A 20,254-nucleotide genomic window follows, 5' to 3' on the forward strand; every position below is an offset into this window, starting at 1 on the left:
CAGGAATTAGAATTTCTAAATTACTTTGTAACATGATGTTTACTGATATGAGTGTACGTGGGTATGTGCTTATTGAATCTTATTTTCTTGAATTAGGCCAGTGTCTCCTATGTGATTACGTTAAAAATTGAAAGACTTCTCAGCTTAATATGATGTAATTTTTATTGGAAGGGAAACATATGCCCAGGTATATAGGAACACCCTTAACTAGCCATCTTAGGCAGGTTCAGCAGAGGTCTCAGGAACCAGCTCCTTATGTGGGTACAGTGCAGTCTTCTTTGTTAAGTCATTGACTACTGGTGTACCTAATATGGTTTGGGATGCTTCCAGCAGTTGATTACAAGTGTGCTGGGTACAGTCTGGGTAATATAAAATTCCAGGAGCAGTAAATAGTAAAACATTGAGTCATAATGCAGTTACTTGGAATGAAGAGAATGTTAAAAGGTCAAGGAGGATAGTGCATGATTCTTGTAATGGCAGCAAAGATGATGTATGTAAATGATATATATAGGTTCATGGATCTGGAGAAAGCATATGATAGATTTGATAGAAATGTTTTGTGGTTGGTGTTTTGAATATATGGTGTGGAAGCATAACTATTACAAGTAATTAGGAGTTTTTATAAAGTGAATTAGGCATGTGTATTAGTAGGAAAAGAAAAGGGTGAGTGGTTCCAGGTGAAGGTAGGTCTGTGGAGGGGTATGTAATGTCATAATGTCCATTTAATCTTGTTATGGATGGGGTTGTGTGGAGGTTTAATGCAATTTTGGGGGAAAGGGACAGGTGTGCAGTCTGTCGAGGATGAGCCTTGGGCCTTGGTGATTATAGCAAACCTTGCATTTAGAATATTTACAAATATATGTTATTTGATTTCAATATCATGAAACAAAAATTGTAGCAGTGACTTAATTCTTCTCTCTTAATGTTGTCATTCTCAGACACAGTAGCTGAAATTGGTAATGAAGGTGCACTGTCATGTTATGGAATTGGTGTGCCAGAGCCTACTGTAACTTGGCATAGGGCAGATGGCTCACCCCTCTCTTCACGCTTCACACAGGATAGAGATGGTAACCTAAGGGTTAGAGGTAAGAGGAAAACATTCTGTAAGAAATAGTTTTATTTAAGCTGTTGTTACTAGTTGTATCAAAGATTTCTTTTTCTAGAAAATATATGCTTTTACCAGTTAGAAATGTGATTATATATTGTAGGTATTCATTCCATGCTGTTCTGGTAATGGCTAGTTCTAAGTCAGTAACTGTATGATTACTGTTTGCTTGTTACAGTGAGTTTCACACATGTTGCCCCATCTCTTAACCTTGTTAATATGTACCACATTTTTGCTCCTAACTGTATATACATACATGCACACATGCTTGCCAGAGCCAGGTACCCATTTATCGATGAACTCTTAAGGGAGGATGAACAGTTGTGGTTGGCTGTGAGCCAAGTGCTGTGCCCAGAATTCAAACCTGACCTTGGATGGGTTTGTACCATCTCACGAACGGTAACGCTGATCGTGTAATTACCTAATTGTTCTGTATGGGGAAGGAGTTGTGCACTTGTAGGGCTCCATTTCCTGAACATTCTTTACCATCGTACAGCTTCTTAGATTTATATGTGCTGTCTGCATTTACCATGTCCTCAGTAATTGCATGCCATTCATTCATCACTCTTGTACCGTGAAAGTACTTTTTTACAACTTTTTAAGAAGTTTCTTGTCCTGTTCTTGCTCAGTCACTACATCTCTCAAGGAACTGTTTAGTGTCTGTGTCACTGAACTTTTTTAAAAACGTAAAGGTTGTGATCAGGTCACCCTTCACTCTTCTTTCTTTCAAGGTGGGCAAATCTACAGCCTCTAGCCTATCCCTGTAAGTTGCCTGCCTCTGAACCTTCTCCATTACCTCTTTGTGCTTCTTAAGGTGAGATTGCCAAACTTGAGAAGTATATTCTAGTTTTTCCTTATGTAAGATGTGAACTGCTTGTTTGATATATGCTCATTCTTATGCTTGAGAGTTATGCTAGTATTTGCCAGAAAACAGTTTGTCTACCAATCTTTGAATGAAGGACTGTGGCAACAGGTTAGGAATGATATCAACTCCAAAGTCTCTCATACATACAGAATCCTGAAGTTTGTGTCCTTTCTGATGATGAGAATAAAGAGGCCTTATTTCATACTGTTCCATCTTCAGTGCTCTACATTTGCTTGGGTGTGATTTCATCAACCATTCATCAGACCAACTTAGGAATCTTTTTAGGTCCACTTGTAAGTTGATGCAATCCTCCTCATTTTTCACTTCTTTCATGACCTTTGTATCATCTGCAAACATATTCAGGTAGGAGTCCATACCTTCAGGCAAGTTGTGTAATTACCTGTTACCTACTTATACTGTATGGGGAGGATGTTTAATTGTGTATTTGTAATTACTTGTTTGTACTGTACAAGGAGGTAGTTGTACACTTTACACTTTAGTATCATCTAACATCTTAAATTTATGTATGCTGTCTGTATTAGCCATGTCCTCAGTCAGTTTGTTCCATTTATACAGCACACTTATCCCATAGAATTACATAGTGTGTAATTACCTGTTACCTACTTATACTGTATGGGGAGGATGTTTAATTGTGTATTTGTAATTACTTGTTTGTACTGTACAAGGAGGTAGTTGTACACTTTACACTTTAGTATCATCTAACATCTTAAATTTATGTATGCTGTCTGTATTAGCCATGTCCTCAGTCAGTTTGTTCCATTTATACAGCACACTTATCCCATAGAATTATTTTTTTCATCCTTATTTATAAGTTTTTTACTTAATTTCATGTGATATTCTGTGGTTGCTCTGTCCCTACATCTGTCAAGGGATAATCCACTGTCTACTTTGTCAATCTCTTTTTAAAACTTGAAGGCCGGGTCACCTCTCTAATTTCTCTCAACTGGGTGGGTAAGATATTTCTTCGTACAGAAAATAGTCATATTTAAAAGTTTCAATACCCATGAAAATATACAAGAAGAAAGCACCTTCTATAAGGAAATAGACTGGGATGCTGAAATCTAGGATAAGGGTACAGAGAAGTTTCATAAAACATTATTGAAAATCTGCAATGAAGGAGTAACAGGCTGAGTGCCATAAGAAGAGAGTGGAAAGAAGGGGGACAGAAGAGTATTGAAATGATTTCTACCTGCTAGGAAGCTATGATTAAACTGCTCAGTGTATCTTTAGTTTTTTTTCTACAGCCATACAAGTTGAAGATGAGGGTGGCTATGTGTGTGTCCTGGAGAACCATTATGGTAGACTGGAGCTACAAGCAACACTTTCAGTGTCAGGATTATGTAAGTTGTATAGTTGTATATCAAAAGGGAAAAATGTGGGTTGTACTATGTATATGAGATTAGACATCTGGGGGGCTCTGATTTATTTCTTCTTCCTATTTCAAACCTCATATTTGTTTACCCAAGAAGGCCATAATTGAAACTTGTTTTCCTCATGCCCTTCTGACCTATAAAAAAAAAAGAGCAATAACATGGTAATGAAGCAGTAGATCACACAAGATACAGATTTTTCTTGCATATATTGTCTTCTAACATTTTTTTGTTGATGGCAGTGGCACCACTGATTGCTGCACCACCAGACCCTAACTTGAAGGTTACCTTGGATTTCCCTGTGACTCTCCCTTGCACTGTGGTCATAGCCAATCCTCCTCCACAACTTGTGTGGTTACATGAAGGCTCACCTATTGACCCAGAAAGGGGTTGGTATTGTGAAAGATAAAATGTACTTTATGTCATGATCACTTGTATTGTGTTTAAGACTCAAATGGCAGAGCTGTAAAAAATATTTGAATTGGATGTTATACTAATGGGGTATTATATATATATCAGCAAATATAAAATAAGTTATGTTATAGCATATGTGTTTGCATCTTTATGCAGTATTATATGCTCATGCTTACTTAGACAGAATTTTTTATAATGATTTTTCTATACATACATCTGTTTAGGTATGATTGTGAAGAATGATGGTTCTTTGAGCATCTTTTCTGTGCAGTCGCAAGATGAGGGTGACTACCAGTGTGTTGCAACCAATGTTGCTGGTAACTCATCTATGACCCTTCATCTCACTGTCCTTAGTAAGTTGAAAACTTGGAAATTTATCCGTTTTATGCATTGCTTATTACTCTTATAAAGCTGAATATGAATGAACAGAGAATATAAATACAAAGCAATTCAAACAATAACAGACCATTGGAAGAGCTCAGAAACTCTGAGATTAGGGAAATCTATCTATCCTTCTGATGCCCATTCCTTCCAGGAACTCTCTTAAGGGAATAAGGGGGTGACCACAGCAAAAGGGTCTATATAACTGGTGCCACTTCTTAGCTTTTATGGCTCACCCTTAATAGGCCATTGGCAGAGGGCAGTTGTAGCAGTCTTTTCAGGGGCTTCTACCTTGTGTTTCTATTGACTACATTTACCCAGTTTGTCTACCTGATGTTCCTACTGAATGTTTCTACTTCACTGGAACTTCTTTGAACTACTCTATTTAGGAACTCATTCCGTATGTTAGCAATCCTGTTGAGGAAAGAGTATTTTGCTTTATTTGATATAACATATATGTCCACAAGTTGTATCCATTGCTAGGGAGCTAAAGAAATGCACCAGATCAAGTGATAAATGCCAGGTCCTAAAGAACAGCACCAGACCAAGGGATCAATGCTAAAAGCTAAAGAACAGCACCAGACCAAGGGATCAGTGCCAAAAGCTAAAGAACAGCACCAGACCAAGGGATCAGTGCCAGTACCCCGAAGGAGTTTCTTAGAATGAGATTATCCAAACCTGTGATAATTTTGAATACCTGTATTAAATCACCTCTTAACTTTCTCCTATCTAAGCTAGATAAGCTAGTCATCACTTGCTGTCATTGGATTTGATTCTCAGTCTTGGAACAGTTTTGCTTGCATGCCACTGCACTCTTTCCATTCTGTTGTATGTCTTTTTCAAATAGGGTGACCAAAACTAATACATTATTGAAAGTAAGGATGCACTGTTGAACTGTGATGAGAGAAGATTACTTTCTAAGACTTACAATTGAATGCCTTACATATGAATCCAAGAATTTTGTTTGCCTTTATTTTGCTTTTGTTTGTCTTTTGTACTGTTTTTGTTTTACACCTGTCTTTTTTTTTTTTTTTTCTAATTTTCCAAAAGAATTAACAGAGAAGAGGTCCAGGTGAGGATATTCCCTCAAAGGCCCAGTCCTCTGTTCTTAACGCTACCTCGCTATCGCGGGAAATAGCGAATAGTATGAAAAAAAAAAAAAAAAGTCTTTTTCATGATTTCCTTTTTTGGAACTCAACAAAGTTCATACTAAGCTTGCCCTCTTGTTTTTACTACCAAGGTGTAAAACTAGGCATATATTGATATTAAAATTAATTTGCCACTTTTAAGCCCAGTCCATCAGTTTTTCTGCCTGTTTAAAGCTGTAAATATTGAATATCTTGTGTAGATTTATTTTCCAGCTAAGTATTGTCTGTAAATTTTGTTATCTTACAATGCAGCCCAATATCAGTGTCATTATACATATGAAAAAGGGAACTGATTCCAAGGCTGATCCCTGAAGCACATCATTTGTTCTATCTGCCATCCTGAAGCCTGACTGTCATTGATTACTGCTCTTTGTTTACAGCCAGTCAGCCTAGTTTCTAATCACCAAAATGAAACCCATCTGTATCAAGTGATTTGATGTTTGCTAGTATCCTTTGATGCAGAACTTTATCAAATTCTGAAAATCAGAGTAAATGACATCAGCTGCTTAACTTTCATTGCACATGTTGTTTTTACTGTAAAAGAAATCATGTGGATTTGTCAGACATGCACTATTTCATTGAAAGCCATACTAAGAATTGTTTATTAAGTAGTGATCCTCTTAAGGATTTACTCATTTCTCTAATACTGCCTTCTTTAAGTTTACAAGTTATGGATGTTAAATTACTTGGGACTTTTAACTTTTTTGAATATGAGTATTACATTTGCATACCTCCAGTCTCTTAATGCTTTCCTCACAGAAAGTGACTTGTTAGAAAGAGTAGTGAGGACCTTCACTACACAATTTTTCCTTTCTTTCATCGTTTTTGGATAAGACTTATCTGAATCTTTCATTTTATATACTTTTATTCCATTTTGTTTTGATAGTATTACTTCAAATTGTTTATCAGTATGCCATGAAATATTGTCCTCTCCTATCAGTGAGAGTGGATTCAGAATACAAATTGTGATTTCAAAGGCAAATACAGATGTAAGAAAATAACATTTAAGATCTTCACTATGGCTTCATTGTTTTTAAACAGATTATCATTATTCACAAATATTGGACTGCTTGACTGGGAGATGACTTTAAAATTTCTTGGGCTTCTTTTGTTATTTTGAGCAATGCACAATTCTCTTTGTCTTTTTTTTTCTCTATGCAAATATACGTACTCTACTTTATCATAGTGGATTTATTCTCTTTAAGTATCATATGTGCAACTTTCTTAGACAAGAGGCAGTTCTTTATTACAGTGCTTTACTATTTTGACTTAGTTTTAGAAAATGACTATCTGCTGTGCATTGGCATATATGTTCTCTATACTGCTTTTGAATGTTTTGCTGAATCTTTTCCTAGTCACTTCCATGTCATTTTCATTGATGATATCATGCCATCCCAGATTTTCTTAAACAAGAGAAGTGTGAAGATCTGTAAGATTCGTAAGTCTAAAATCTGTTATTTTGTACTTTTGTATTGACCATCATTACTTGCAATGTTGAAAGTTACCTCAAAAGTAATATGTCAGTGATCATTTGCAGTCAGCTTTTATCCAGCTTCAACATTATGGACAAGATCCTTATTTGTAGCTCAAAATAAATCAAACGAGTTTACCTCATGAGTAGGTGATTCACTGAGTTGAATTAGTTGTATTCTTTTTTCAATTTATTCATCAAGGTATTCATACCCGGCAGTTCCTCCACGTGCAAAAGCAAATCGCTTAGAAGAGGAAGTGGTGGCCTTGGAGGGTGAAACAGTGAAGCTGAAATGCCCAGTTAAGGCTGATCCCAGACCAGTATTTTTCTGGAAGAAGAATGGACAGTCTCTCTCGGGCTTTTCTCGCAGGTGAAGATCAAATGAAATCCTTTGAACTATGTGAGAAGGAGATTATAAATGGGACTGCATTTGTGTGATTTTATTTTTTGGCAGTGGTAAACATTAAATGAATCATTACAGTATTGGAAGATCTCTCTAGATTGGCTGAAATATTATGTTGAAATTGATGTTAAGATTGGGATAATTTTGAATTATGCAGATGCTATATTTGCTTTAAATCAGTGAATCTTTCTAAGGAGGGTAACTTCTTATCGTACTCAGGATACGTGTACTGAAAAATGGTATTGTCGTAATAAGGCAGCTGGTGACTGAGGATGCAGGCACTTATGTATGTACTGCTGTCAATGCTGCTGGAGCCACCAAAATTCCTGTAATTCTTGAAGTGCATGGTGAGATATCCTTCCCTAATAGTTGATATATGCATGATGTTGTGATGATATATATTTATATTTTAGTTATTATACTTGATCGCCATTTCCCATGTCAGTGAGGTAGTGCCAGGAAACAAATACACACATATATACGTACATGCACATACACATACATATACATACACATACATATCATCATATACACATAAACGTACACATACACAGACATATACATATATACACATGTATATATTCATACTTGCTTGCCTTCATCCATTCCCAGCGCCATTCTTCTCCACAGAAAACAGCATCACCATCCCCTGCATAAGCAAGTTAGCGCCAGGAAATGAGACAAATAGGCCACATTCATTCACACTCAGTCCCTAACTGTCATGTGTAATGCACTGACACCACAGCTCCCTATCCACATCCAGGTCCCGTAGACCTTTCCATGGATTACCCCAGATGTTTCACATTCCCTGGTTCAGTCCATTGACAGCATGTCGACTCCGATGTACTACATCATTCCAATTCACTGTATTCCTTGCATGCCTCTCACCCTCCTGCATGTTCAGGCCCCAATTCCTCAGAAGCTTTTTCACTTTGTCCTTCCAACTCCAATTTGGTCTTCTGCTTCTCCTTGTTCCCTCCACCTCTGACACTTATATCCTCTTTGTCAACCTTTCCTCACTCATTCTCTCCGTAGGTCCAAATCATTTCAACACACCCTCTTCTGCTCCCTCAACCACACTCTTTTTATTACCATACATCTCTCTTACCCTTTCATTACTTAATCAAACCACCGCACACCACATATTGTCCTCAAACATTTCATTTCCAACACATCTACACTCCTGTGTACAACCCTTTCTACAGCCCATGCTTCGCAACCATATAATATTGTTGGAACTACCATTCCTTCAAACATACCCATGTTTGCTCTGTTAAGTTAATTTTCTCTCCTTCCACACGTTTTTCATCACTTTCAAAACCTTCGCCCCATCCCTCACCCTGTGACTTACTTCCACTATCATGGTTCCATTCGCTGCTAAGTCCACTCTCAGATATCTGGAACACTTCACATCCTCCAATTTTTCTTCATTCAAACTCACACATATTCTTTCATTAGGTTGAGTGCTGGTTGCAAAATCATGAGAAAAGTTATACTATATTAGTTTTGCTTTTACTTGTTTGTTTTACAAAAATGTCTGTCTTTAACCACTCTTTGATAAATAAGTTATTATCATACATTTGCACACAGCTGATAATCCAGTCATTCCATACTTGTAATTCAGCATTATTTACACGAATGGGCTAAATATTTCATCAATAATTATTGTGGTAACCTAATAAGCTATTCCTTCTTTTCTTTAGACTTTATGGTATTTCACTGATGTGTAACTTTCATTGTGTTTTGTTTTTATATCCCTTATGTCACTATTTCTTCTAAATAGTCATTATGGTTGCTTAGCCAAACTTGAAATTCAAAAATAACTTTTCTTGGGGAAAAGATATTTGAAACTTTGTATTCCTTCTTTATAAATTTATATATTTTGAAACATGGTTTAAATGGAGATAACATTTTTAATTTGATGATACATTGTAAATATGGCAGATATGTAAATATGGTAAGTGTGGTGTGAAGAGGACATTTTTGAAAACTTATGAATCTAAGGATAAGCTGCTGGAGACAAAGGATTTTACTAAGCAGTGTGGGATGTATCTGGATAGGATAGGGAATGAGTGAGTGGTGTATTGTTGAGATTTGGGTACTACTGTTTAGGGGTGTGTTATATCCGCAGAGTTTAGAGGGAAATGCTAGCAGAAAAGTACTTTGAGGAATATGATTGGAAAAGGATTAGTGAAGTAGAAGATAGGAATGATGCATATGAAACATACAAAAAGGGAACAAGGGAGACAAAAAGAAGTCCAGATCATGAAAGGAATGAGAGGATTTGAGAGAAGAGAGCAAGACGGAAAGAACTGGCTTTGATCCTGTGAAAAACACATTTTTGAGCTGGACCCATCATCTGCCCCCTTGTCTTGTAGCTCCTCCCCTACAAGCAGCCTACTTTAATCAGGGATGTAAAGAAGCTACATGAAAGATAGTGTGTTGTGCTAAATGCACACCAAAAATATAGCTTTGATGTTCCTTGGAGAGTTGTATTATAATCTACTCAAAAACATCACTAAAATCGTTCGCTATATTGTTATTCCTATCCTCCTGCTAGTGACATCATACTAATCCTTGTTTAGATTTCACTAACATGGAATTACTACATAGGTTGAGAGATATCAGCATGCACTGTGCCACTGAACACTTTAAAGGAGTAAAAACAGCACAGGCAAATGCATATCAGCATATATGTCTGGGACCAAATTTGGATTTGCCTAGGTTTATGTTTATGATAATGCAGTCCTGCATTTTACTTCCCTCTTGATCTGTGTATTTCTGTCTTTTTTCATTGTTTCAAGATGAGTCTTGGAACATGATCTCTAACATCAGGGAATTTCTTATAAAACTTGACTTGTTAATTAGATTATATGGTGTTGTTCATAAAATTATTCTAGTTAATGTTGTTGTACTTTTATTAGTAGAGTAATATTAAGATATGTGTATTAGATATTATTTTTGTGAAATGTATTGCAACATGGTAGCCAAGTTTGCATGGGAAAAGGAGGTATCATCCATGGGGTGGATGCAGACTGTAAGTTCTGAGACATGGCTGTAACAGTTAGCCTGTGAGAGTTAGCTTAGGGACATGGCATGAAGAGTCAGCTTGGAGACACAGCTGCAGTAAGAGCAGAAGTTGGTTTTATACCTTCTGTCTTTTGGATATCCTCCTGCTATGTCCAAAGAACCTGGATTGTGGATGCAGCTGGTGAAAATTTTGTAAATACAGTTATGGAAAAGAAGACAGTTTTGTATATATTTGCATATCTCCAGTATCATCACTCTAGAAATATCCTGTGATAGTTAAGATAGTGGGAACTTATAAATCCCTCAGACCAACTGACAAGAGTAGACAGGCTTGATTATACATAAGGTAAGCCATTTACTGGAATTCTCAATAATTCCAGTGACATCACTGCAATGACTGTTTAACATTATATGCAATGTCACCTGCTGTGGAGAGTGTATTTATGATGTCAAGGTAGAATAGTAGTAATATATAGGCTTATCTTAAGTTTCTTGTAGTTGGTTGATTGCTGTGTTCAGTTGTCAGCAAGCTCTCTACATATTATGATGAAGACACCTGGTAAGAAAATAAACCTTAGCAGGGGACAACCTCAGCAGCAAAGGTTCGTGTGACATCATTAGCAGGAAGATAGGGATTAAGGCTTAGCAAGTAATTATGTAGTTATTTTTGAGAAGAATTTCACACAGCTCTCTAGGACATATTCTGATTATGCTTTTGTTGTGTATTTAGTGTGACAAGCAATATTTGCTCTGCTGTGTGATTACTATTTTGTTATGGAGGGAGAGTTTTTACACTTATTTCCCTGTCTCTAAACCTTGTATTTTTGGAGCTTTTCTTTATTACTCTGTATGTATGCACACACACCTTAGCCTAAGCCAGGAACCCATTTATCAACCAGCTCTAAGGGAAGGATGAATACCTCGGTTGGATGTACACCGACTGCCAAACCCAGGATTCAAACCCATGTCGGCCTAACCCCACACTCGCCCATGGTGACTCATTATCAGTGACACCAACTATTACACCACAGAGGCCCGTGAATTTTCTATCGTGTTGACCAATGATAGATGGCTTGTAGGAGAAGAATTACATGATAAGGATAGATAAAAGGTTGATCCAGAAATTGTTATAACACAATATATGCTACTCATGTGCTCCTTTGATAAGACTCCTGCAACTTGAAGAATGTGCTTCACATGGGAGCAAGGTAAATTGGGCTCCTTTAGGGTAGGAAGATTCTTGATGTAAGTACTTTTTGTACTCTGCTGATGATACAGCTCCTTATGATAAGTAGAAAGAGGAAATATATACTTAAAAAATGTATGTATTGGAAAGTATTTGGAATCTTGTAAGGACAAGGATGGTTGGTAGTATTGCGTGAAGAACCCTGCTGGATGATGGGAAGAAAGTTTTCAAATACATCAGTAAATAGTCTTTTATATGTATGGTCTAATAGAATGCATGGCAGATGTAGGCTAGTCAAGAACTTATATTGTAATACATTAGAAGACAAGGTACAAGGAGGAGAGGTAGATCATGTAAGAGATAAATAGATGATGTGAGAAATTTGATTAGGGCAAGGGGTTTTTGAGGTGATGTTAAAGAAAGATTGTGATCAAATGAAATGGAAGCATTTTATTTATGAAAGCAATATGACAGAAGAATATGGTCTTGATTCACAGATCAAATTACTATCGTAAAGGAAAAAGGTAAGAAGTGCATTGGAGAGCATGGAAGTTCTTGTTTTACTTTAAGATGCTGGACATGGGTTGATGATGTAGAAAGGAAGAGAAAGGAGTAAGTGATGCTGTGAAGGCTATTGTGTACTTGATCCACCGGGTCATGTTGGGAATGGAGTAAAGTTGAATAGATAATTATATAACTGGATATGTGCAGATTCACATTATATTTGAGATTCATTAATGGGAGAACTTTGAAATATGTAAAGCTTAATGATTTTCATGATTGATGTTTATTCATAAATTTTGTATTTGTTTTTGGTAGTATTAGTGTAAGGTTTTGTGGGTGTATTGATAGATTTTTTCATTGATTGCAGGAAAATTAGGTTTAATGTCAACATGAAAGGCTAGTTGTGCTTTGATTTTTTTGTTGATATGCAGAGTTTGTAATTAATATTACATGTGCTGATTATGAAATCCTTCAATCAGTTCCCCCAACAATTGAGGAGGACTCTGACACATACACAGTGTCTGTGGGAGAAGTAGTGGAGATACCATGTGTAACTAGAGGAATTCCATCACCTACTCTTACCTGGATTCGTTATGACCAAGCTCTTATGTGGAATAACACACTCAGAGATGGCACACTGAGGTACCTCGTGATAATCCTTTTGCTTCATATAAAAGAAATTGATATGTTGTCAAGCTAAGTTACTTTTTCACCTAGCAAGTAAATTTGTTCTATTGAAGTGCCTGTAAGTTAATTTGACTTGACCTAGTCTCTTAAGCACGATAGCACAAGCTTTGAGTATGACTGTAGAGCATGACAGGATGATACTAAGATCAAGTCAGAGGTCATCCCTTTATATCCAAATGTCATACCATTGTGTTTAAGGATTGTTATCTTATTGCTTAACCCTTTTGATGTAATGGACATCCTTTGACTTTTATGTAGTAAGGTACATAAATATCAGTCTAACTTAATGTAGCATTTATGGATCTGGAGAAGGCATATGATAGGATTGATAGAGATGCTTTGTGGAAGGTCTTAAGAGTATACGATGTGGGAGGTAAGCTGCTAGAAGCAGTGAAATGTTTTTACCAAGGCTGTAAGGCATGTGTATGAGTGGGAAGAGAGGAGAGTGATTGGTTCCCAGTGAAGGTTGGTCTGCGGCAGGGGTGTGTGATGTCCCTATGGTTATTTGATTTGTTTGTGAATGGGGTGATTAGGGTGGTGAATGCAAGAGTTTTGGAGAGAGGGTTGAGTATGCAGTCTGTTAGGAATGAGAGGACGTGAGAAGTGAGTCAATTGTTGTTTTCAGGTGATACAGCTCTGGTGGCTGATTTGGGTGAGAAACTGCAGAAGCTGGTGACTGAGTTTGGAAAAGTGTGTGAAAGGAGAAAGTTGAGAATAAATCTGAGTAAGAGCAAGGTTCAGTAGGGTTGAGGGACAAGTTAATTGGGATGTAAGTTTAAATTGAGAAAAATTAGAGGAAGTGAAATGTATTAGATATCAGGGAGTGGACATAGCAGCGAATGCAACCATGGAAGCAGAAGTGAGTCACAGGGTGGGGTCGGGGGTGAAGGTGCAGGGAGCGATGAAGAATTTGTGGAAGGAGAGAGCCTACACCTCCTTCCCCACCCTGTGACTCACTTCCACTTCCATGGTTCCATCTGCTGCTAATTCCACTCTCAGATGTCTGAAACACTTCACTTCTTCCAGTTTTCCCCATTCAAACTTACCTCACAATTAACTTGTCCCTCAACCCTACTGAACCTGATAACCTTGCTCTTATTCACATTTACTCTCAGCTTTCACACACTTTACCAAACTCAGTTGCCAACTTCTGCAGTTTCTAACCCGAATCAGCTACCAGTGCTGTATCATCAGCGAACAACAGCTGACTCACTTCCCAAGCCCTTTCATCCACAGCAGGCTGTATACTTGCCCCTCTCTCCAAAACTCTTGCATTCACCTCCCTACCCACCCCATCGATAAACAAATTAAACAACCATGGAGACATCACATACCCCTGCCGCTAACCAACATTCACTGGGAACCAATCACTTTCCTCTCTTCCTACTTGTACACGTGCCTTACATCCTTGTTAAAAACTTTTCACCGCTTCTAGCAACTTACTTCCCACACCACATACTCTTAATACCTTCCACAAAGCATCTGTATCAACCCTGTCATATGCCTTTTCCAGATCCATAAATGCTACATACAAATCCATCTGTTTTTCTAAGTATTTCTCACAAACATTCTTCAAAGAAACACTTGATCCACACATCCTCTACCACCTCTGAAACCACGCTGCTCTTCCTCAGTCTCATGCTCTGTACATGCCTTTACCATCTCAATCAATATTATTATTATTATTATTATTATTATTATTATTATTATTATTATTATTATTATTATTCCCTCCATAGTAATAATAATAATAATATTATTATTATTATCATTATTATTATTATTATTGCTATATTAATATGATTGTTGATCAGTAGTTGTAGCAGTAATGTAGATTATTTTTTGTGTGTATAATGTATGGATTTTAGCTTCTCATGTGAACTTCAGGAGAGTATGCACAATCTTTAACAGATTAATGGGATCAGCAGAGAGTGAGGGTCGCTATGAGTGTTCAGTGACTAATGATGCTGGGTCAGCCAAACGTACAGTCAATGTTACTTTGAGTAGTAAGTCAAAACTTTTGCATTTAAGTTTACAGTAAATATTAGCCAAATATTTTGTCTGTTTCCCCCTTACATACATATGCCATTTGAACCATGCACAGATATGAAATTTTGAATAACTTTCAAATTTATGATTATAAGATGTCTCACAGGTTGTATTTCTACCCCAACCACATCTATTCCTTCTTAACCTGACATGCTATGTAATTATCAGTTTACCCTCACCCATGTTCCATGTCAGCTCAGCAAAATTTTGTGTTAGTACTTCTACAAGTGCTCTGTCAACTGCAACACGTGTTTATATCACAAATCAAGGTACACCATCAACAGTATATCTCTTTCAAACATAAATTTTTATAGGAAATGTAAATACATAACACATATCCATCATCCAGAAAAATGAGACTCGCCTCTTTTTTACTCTTAAGCATCTATTTTCCATGCTTACAAGTCAGACGTATGCTTTTGAAAATGGTGCTCAAAACCCTTTGATAAGTTTCCCTATATATGCAAGATGAGGTACTTATCACAGCTCATAGCTATTTAGTTGCACAAAGTTGCTCTCAAAATGTGCTAAAGGGTCATAGCGATGTCACTTTAAGTGAACTCTATTTGACTTGCACAGACCTTTCCTTTTATCAGTAAGCACCAGAAGATATCATCTCCCATGAATTCATTAGATACCTTAATTAGTATAGTTTTACATTAGACATTTTCTGGCAAAACACTCTTAGCATTGCTGAGTCAATTGAATTTGAGTGAGAAATTATTTGAGAGTACATGTGGACACACGTATGAGACACAGTCTCAAGGAAACATTATTGGTTTTAAACATATATGAGAATGGTACAGTATATCACTGGAAGATATGAGCCCCATGTCACCCATAATCTTATTGGCATTAAAACCAGATTGTTGGCATGAAGTCGATAATCATGGATGGTAGCACCAGCAAAACAGACAAAAAAAGGCCACATTCGTTCATGCTCAGTCTCTAGCTGTCATGTGTAATGCACTGAAACCACAACTCCCTATTCCACATCCAGGCCCCACAGACCTTTCCATGGTTGACCCCATATCTTTCTTATGCCCTGGTTCATACTTGATGGTTGTTTCGCGTGTTAGCGAGGTAGCACCAGGAACAGATGAAGAAAGGCCACAGTTGATCATGTCCATTCTCTAGCTGTCATGTGCAGTGCACTGAAACCACAGCTTCCTATCCACAACCAGGCCCACAGAACTTCCCATGGTTTACCCCAAATGCTTTACACCCTCTGCTTCAGTCAATTGACAGCATGTTGACCCCTGTCTGCCACATCATTCCAGTTCACTCCATACTGCAGAAATACTGGTAGGTATAGAGATAGGTATACAGGTAGATAAACATAAATACTGCAGAGTTGTATCTGTTAACAGTCTTACACTCTGACCTTTCACATTAATATTTACTTTAGATTCCCATTTAGTATAAACACTAGATTCAGCTTAGCCCATTGAATTAGGTATATCAGTCACTTAATCACCTTTTTCAAGGTTCCTGAGCCCATCAGTTTCACCTCTGAAACCACAAACTTCCTTTTAAAAGCTGGAGTGAAAGGCTTAGTCTGATGATGTAAAGTGTATTCTCTTAGAAACTCTGGGGTGTTGGGCTGATGCTGGTAGCCAGTTCTTCAACAACAAAAATGTACATGTTATGCAGATGGCAATGGACTTATCTTTATGGGTCACTATAGGTTAACTTTCCTCTTGTATAGGTTGATCTAGACAATATTCAAGGTGGGGAAGGGTTGGCTAAATGTTCATGCTTGATTTTGAAGAACATTGTTGCCTATAGGAGGAGCATTTTGATCTGGAGTGAGTTTCGCTAGAGCTGTTGCAGTAGTGTTATTACTACATAGGGTTCCTGTGTGAATCCTTGCTGGAAATTGCTCAGGATGCTCTTTAGATGGCTTAGGATGATTTATTCCCTGATTTTATAGGTAATTCATGTCAGAAAGATGAGCCTGTAGTTGTTGTTGTTGGACTTGTCTCACTTCTTGTATATTGATGTATCCAGTGCCTCTGATCCATTCTTCTGACAGTACATCAGTGTTTTAAGACTTTTGTATGATGAATCATAGGGCCAGTTTAGTTCATGTGCTGTGTACTGAAGGACTTCTGCTGTTATTCGATTTAGCTCTGTGGCTTTGGAGATACTAATGTTGGCTGGTTGTTTGGCAACCCCTTCTTTTCCAGTTTCTGCTATGAGGTATAGAACCACATGGGGAAAAGCATTTTTTTGGAATTTTGATTCATGGCAGCCAACTATCAGGAGACAGGTGTAATGATTATGCTTCTGCAAAAGCCCCTTTGAGACTCACACCAGACGAGAATGCTCCTCCTGCTGGTAACCATGTTCTTCAATATCCAGTAAGCGCAACCCCATTGAAGGAATTCCCAAAGAGAATGGACATCAGTGATATAGATAGACAGATTAGATAGACGTGTGGCTATCCCTTTTCCATCTTGAAATTTGTTGAGATCGACTGGTACAAGAAGAAAGCTTACCCATCCCTACCAATACAGAGTAATGCTGTCTGAATTACATATTAAATTTTCATTCTATCCAAGGACAGTGCAGATTTGGGTTTGGCGACTACTATCTGCATTAACTGCTATAACACCCCATGTGATCAAAGAGGCTGCACTGTTCAGCATCAGGGACCTTCTGTCTCTCACTAGTCTAGGTACTCTGTAAAGAAGCCTTGAGATGTTCTGTAAACAATCTGCACAGAGTGAATGCTGTATGTCAGCTCGTCCCCATGCTGGCACTAAGTTACGTGTGTATGACCTTGTTGCAGATGAGATGAGTGAATATTTGCATTGCTGAATTATTGATATTAGCTTTATTAATTCTATTTTACCCTAAGGGTTCTAGAACAAACAGAAATAATTGCCTGTATTGCCGGCAAAATAACCTATCAGAATAAATTGTTATAAGTAAAAAAATTTTGAAACTAGGTATTTAGAATGGTTTCTTTTTTAATGGTTTTTCATTTTTTGTGTACAGCCCACAAATAACAAGCAGAATTACCAAATTTCTGTTACAATCCACTCTGACATTTCCAGAATCCTCTCATGTTAGGTTGGTGACCATTGAAATAATTCTCTAGCATTATTATTATTAAACAAAACATTATTTCGTGTCTGTAGGGAGCCCAGAAATATCCCCTGCAGGTGATGAAACTTTAATGGTGTCAGCTGGTGAGGATCTCAAGTTACCATGTGAGGTTACAGGACATCCATCACCGCTAGTTATTTGGGAGAAAAATGGACTGGAGTTAACTGCTACAGAAAACTTGGGGCAAGTGCTTGCATCATCTTGAAAATGTAAAAGTTTTGATAAGTTAGCTGTGGTTGTTGTGATGAATTTACTACAAGAAAACTGTGTATTTTGAATTTGTTTCATTAATGAAATGGTGTGTTGGTCGAGCAGGCCTGCTCCAGGGTACCTGTTGATGAGCGATGTGACTCCAGATCAAGCAGGAACTTACACTTGCACAGCCATTAACACCATTGGAGAAGCCACTAAAACCTTCACTATAAATGTTACCTGTGAGTTTATTACAGTTTTAAGTTTTCTTAATCTGAGCATGTCTTATGATGTAAGTGACATTGATAATTCCTATCAGCAAAGCAAGCTTGATATCCTTACTGACAACACTGATAGTTTTAATTTTATCCTTATCCTTGAGCACTACATTACTCATGTCAAGAACAACTAGGCTCTCCATTCCAAATATATCACATATGGGCTGTCCTTCAGTATTTTACAGATCTTTTTTCCCCCTCTTCTTTGGATATTGTTTTGGTTTCTGCTTCAAAGAGCTGGCTGCTTTTGTGGCCCAGCCTTTAGTTAGATCACATAAAACTAGGCTAGCCATTGTGTTGCATGATTTCTGTGTGGCTGTTGGGAATACAGGGGTGGGCCACAATACACCACGAAGCTTTGGAACTCATTTTACCTTCACATATCTTACTTCACAGCTTTGACAACCCTTTTTAAAAGGAAGTTTTGCCACTTCCTCCGGAACTCTGAAAATAGTTTTCCCTGTTCTCTTCTTACTTCTTTCTCTCTTTAACATTTTCCTTGTTTCACTTAAGGTCTTGCCCAGTGTGGACTTTTGTTCATGAATGGAACATTCAACAGAAAAAAAATCTACATAATATGATATTTTTGCAAGAAAAGTTAGTATTTTCAAGAGCCAATTTTTGTGGTGATTTTTGTCATAATCAAAATGAATTTTTTGAATGTGAATTCTTTGCCCTTAGAAAAAATAAAAAAACGGCAATTATGTGACTGATAAATGCTGTTGTTGTAGCTGGTAAAGCAGTACACTAAATGCAGATTGCTATAATTAGTACATTTTGCAAGAATTCTGCATTTAAAATTTTAGTGATTAAGATGTTTCTGGAGACTAGTTGTATTTTGAATAATTAGATTGACCATTCTTTACTCAATGTAGATTTATGATTTTATGTATTATCTAGTATTTAAGAGTGACTTTTGTCTATACACATATGTAAGTGATGGGATATTCCCTAGTGTAGATGCACCAGTAGTAGAGGAGGAGCTTCAGCTGTGGCCTGAGAAGAGTGTTGTGGAGGGTAGCCAGTTCTCTCTCCCTTGCACTGCCAATGCATTCCCTAAGCCTACACGAAACTGGACCAAGGATGGTGCCATGCTTCTTCCCGATGATGGTAAGATATGACTCAAAGTGCATCTTAGGGCTTAAGTTACAAACTGTACTGTATGTTATGTGATGTGAATAGAATCAATTATTTTTCTCTTATTTCAAGCAAAATTGGATGAAATAAATGGTTACATTTCAGATCTAACAATTCTGAGAAGTGGGAGCGTGGAGGTATCTCAAGCAGACCCCAGACATTCAGGCAGTTATAGATGCACACTTACCAATGTAGTTGGACAGGCTCATATTGATTATGATGTCAAGGTTATTGGTAAGTTTATGTAGGCTGTAGTTTAGTTGCATTGCACATGACAGCGAAAGAATGGATTTAAGCAAATGTGGCCTTTCTTTGTTTGTTCCTGACATTACCCCATTAATGTGGGACATGATGATCAAGCATGGAAAAAAATGTTTGTATATATATTTAGTAATCTATTTGTATTTATGGTTGACGTTATCAGACTCCACATGCCAAGTGAGAAGTCACTTCGATAAGGCTGCATCCATGTCAGGGGACAGCTAGAACTAAAGTTTCACTGAGGGCATTCTTGCTCTACAGAAGTCACTCATTTCATTGCTTCTGCATAGAGTACAGCCTCAAATCTGCAGAAGTTCCCATAAAGGATGTTTTGGGATTATATGTTAATGATATATGTGTAACAGGTATAAGAAAGGTAAATGGATAATATTCAGGATTGTATTGTAGTGCGTGTGATGTACCTTTAAGATAAAGGCTTGGCCTCAGGAATATTCTTCAGCTAGTCTGACTGCAAATTAGTCATTCATGTCCTTATTATTCTGGAGGTTTTGATTTTAAGGAAACCATAAGGGAAGCAGTGACCACAAGAACACTTATCTTCGAACTAGTAAATAAGCTTATATATATGGGAATGATGGTGAATAATGATGGCAGTAAGAATATTGGAACTGAAAGTA

The 20,254-nt window shown here is 37.3% G+C and overlaps 1 protein-coding gene across 1 annotated transcript in view; it reads left to right on the forward strand.

The window, feature by feature from the left end:
• The window catches only part of LOC139747411 (hemicentin-1-like), a 206,042-nt gene that overhangs the window by 42,624 nt on the left and 143,164 nt on the right, over positions 1-20,254 (forward strand). The window contains exons 18-29 of the mRNA XM_071659742.1: positions 939-1,085; positions 3,236-3,331; positions 3,604-3,750; positions 4,000-4,128; positions 6,995-7,145; positions 7,398-7,525; positions 12,378-12,540; positions 14,497-14,591; positions 17,781-17,931; positions 18,064-18,182; positions 19,179-19,328; positions 19,461-19,589. Of these exons, the coding sequence (XP_071515843.1) occupies positions 939-1,085; positions 3,236-3,331; positions 3,604-3,750; positions 4,000-4,128; positions 6,995-7,145; positions 7,398-7,525; positions 12,378-12,540; positions 14,497-14,591; positions 17,781-17,931; positions 18,064-18,182; positions 19,179-19,328; positions 19,461-19,589 (1,605 nt within the window). The remainder of the gene's footprint in view (positions 1-938; positions 1,086-3,235; positions 3,332-3,603; positions 3,751-3,999; positions 4,129-6,994; positions 7,146-7,397; positions 7,526-12,377; positions 12,541-14,496; positions 14,592-17,780; positions 17,932-18,063; positions 18,183-19,178; positions 19,329-19,460; positions 19,590-20,254) is intronic.

Source organism: Panulirus ornatus, chromosome 68, assembly GCF_036320965.1.
Source record: "Panulirus ornatus isolate Po-2019 chromosome 68, ASM3632096v1, whole genome shotgun sequence".
NCBI classification, from domain to species: domain Eukaryota; kingdom Metazoa; phylum Arthropoda; class Malacostraca; order Decapoda; family Palinuridae; genus Panulirus; species Panulirus ornatus.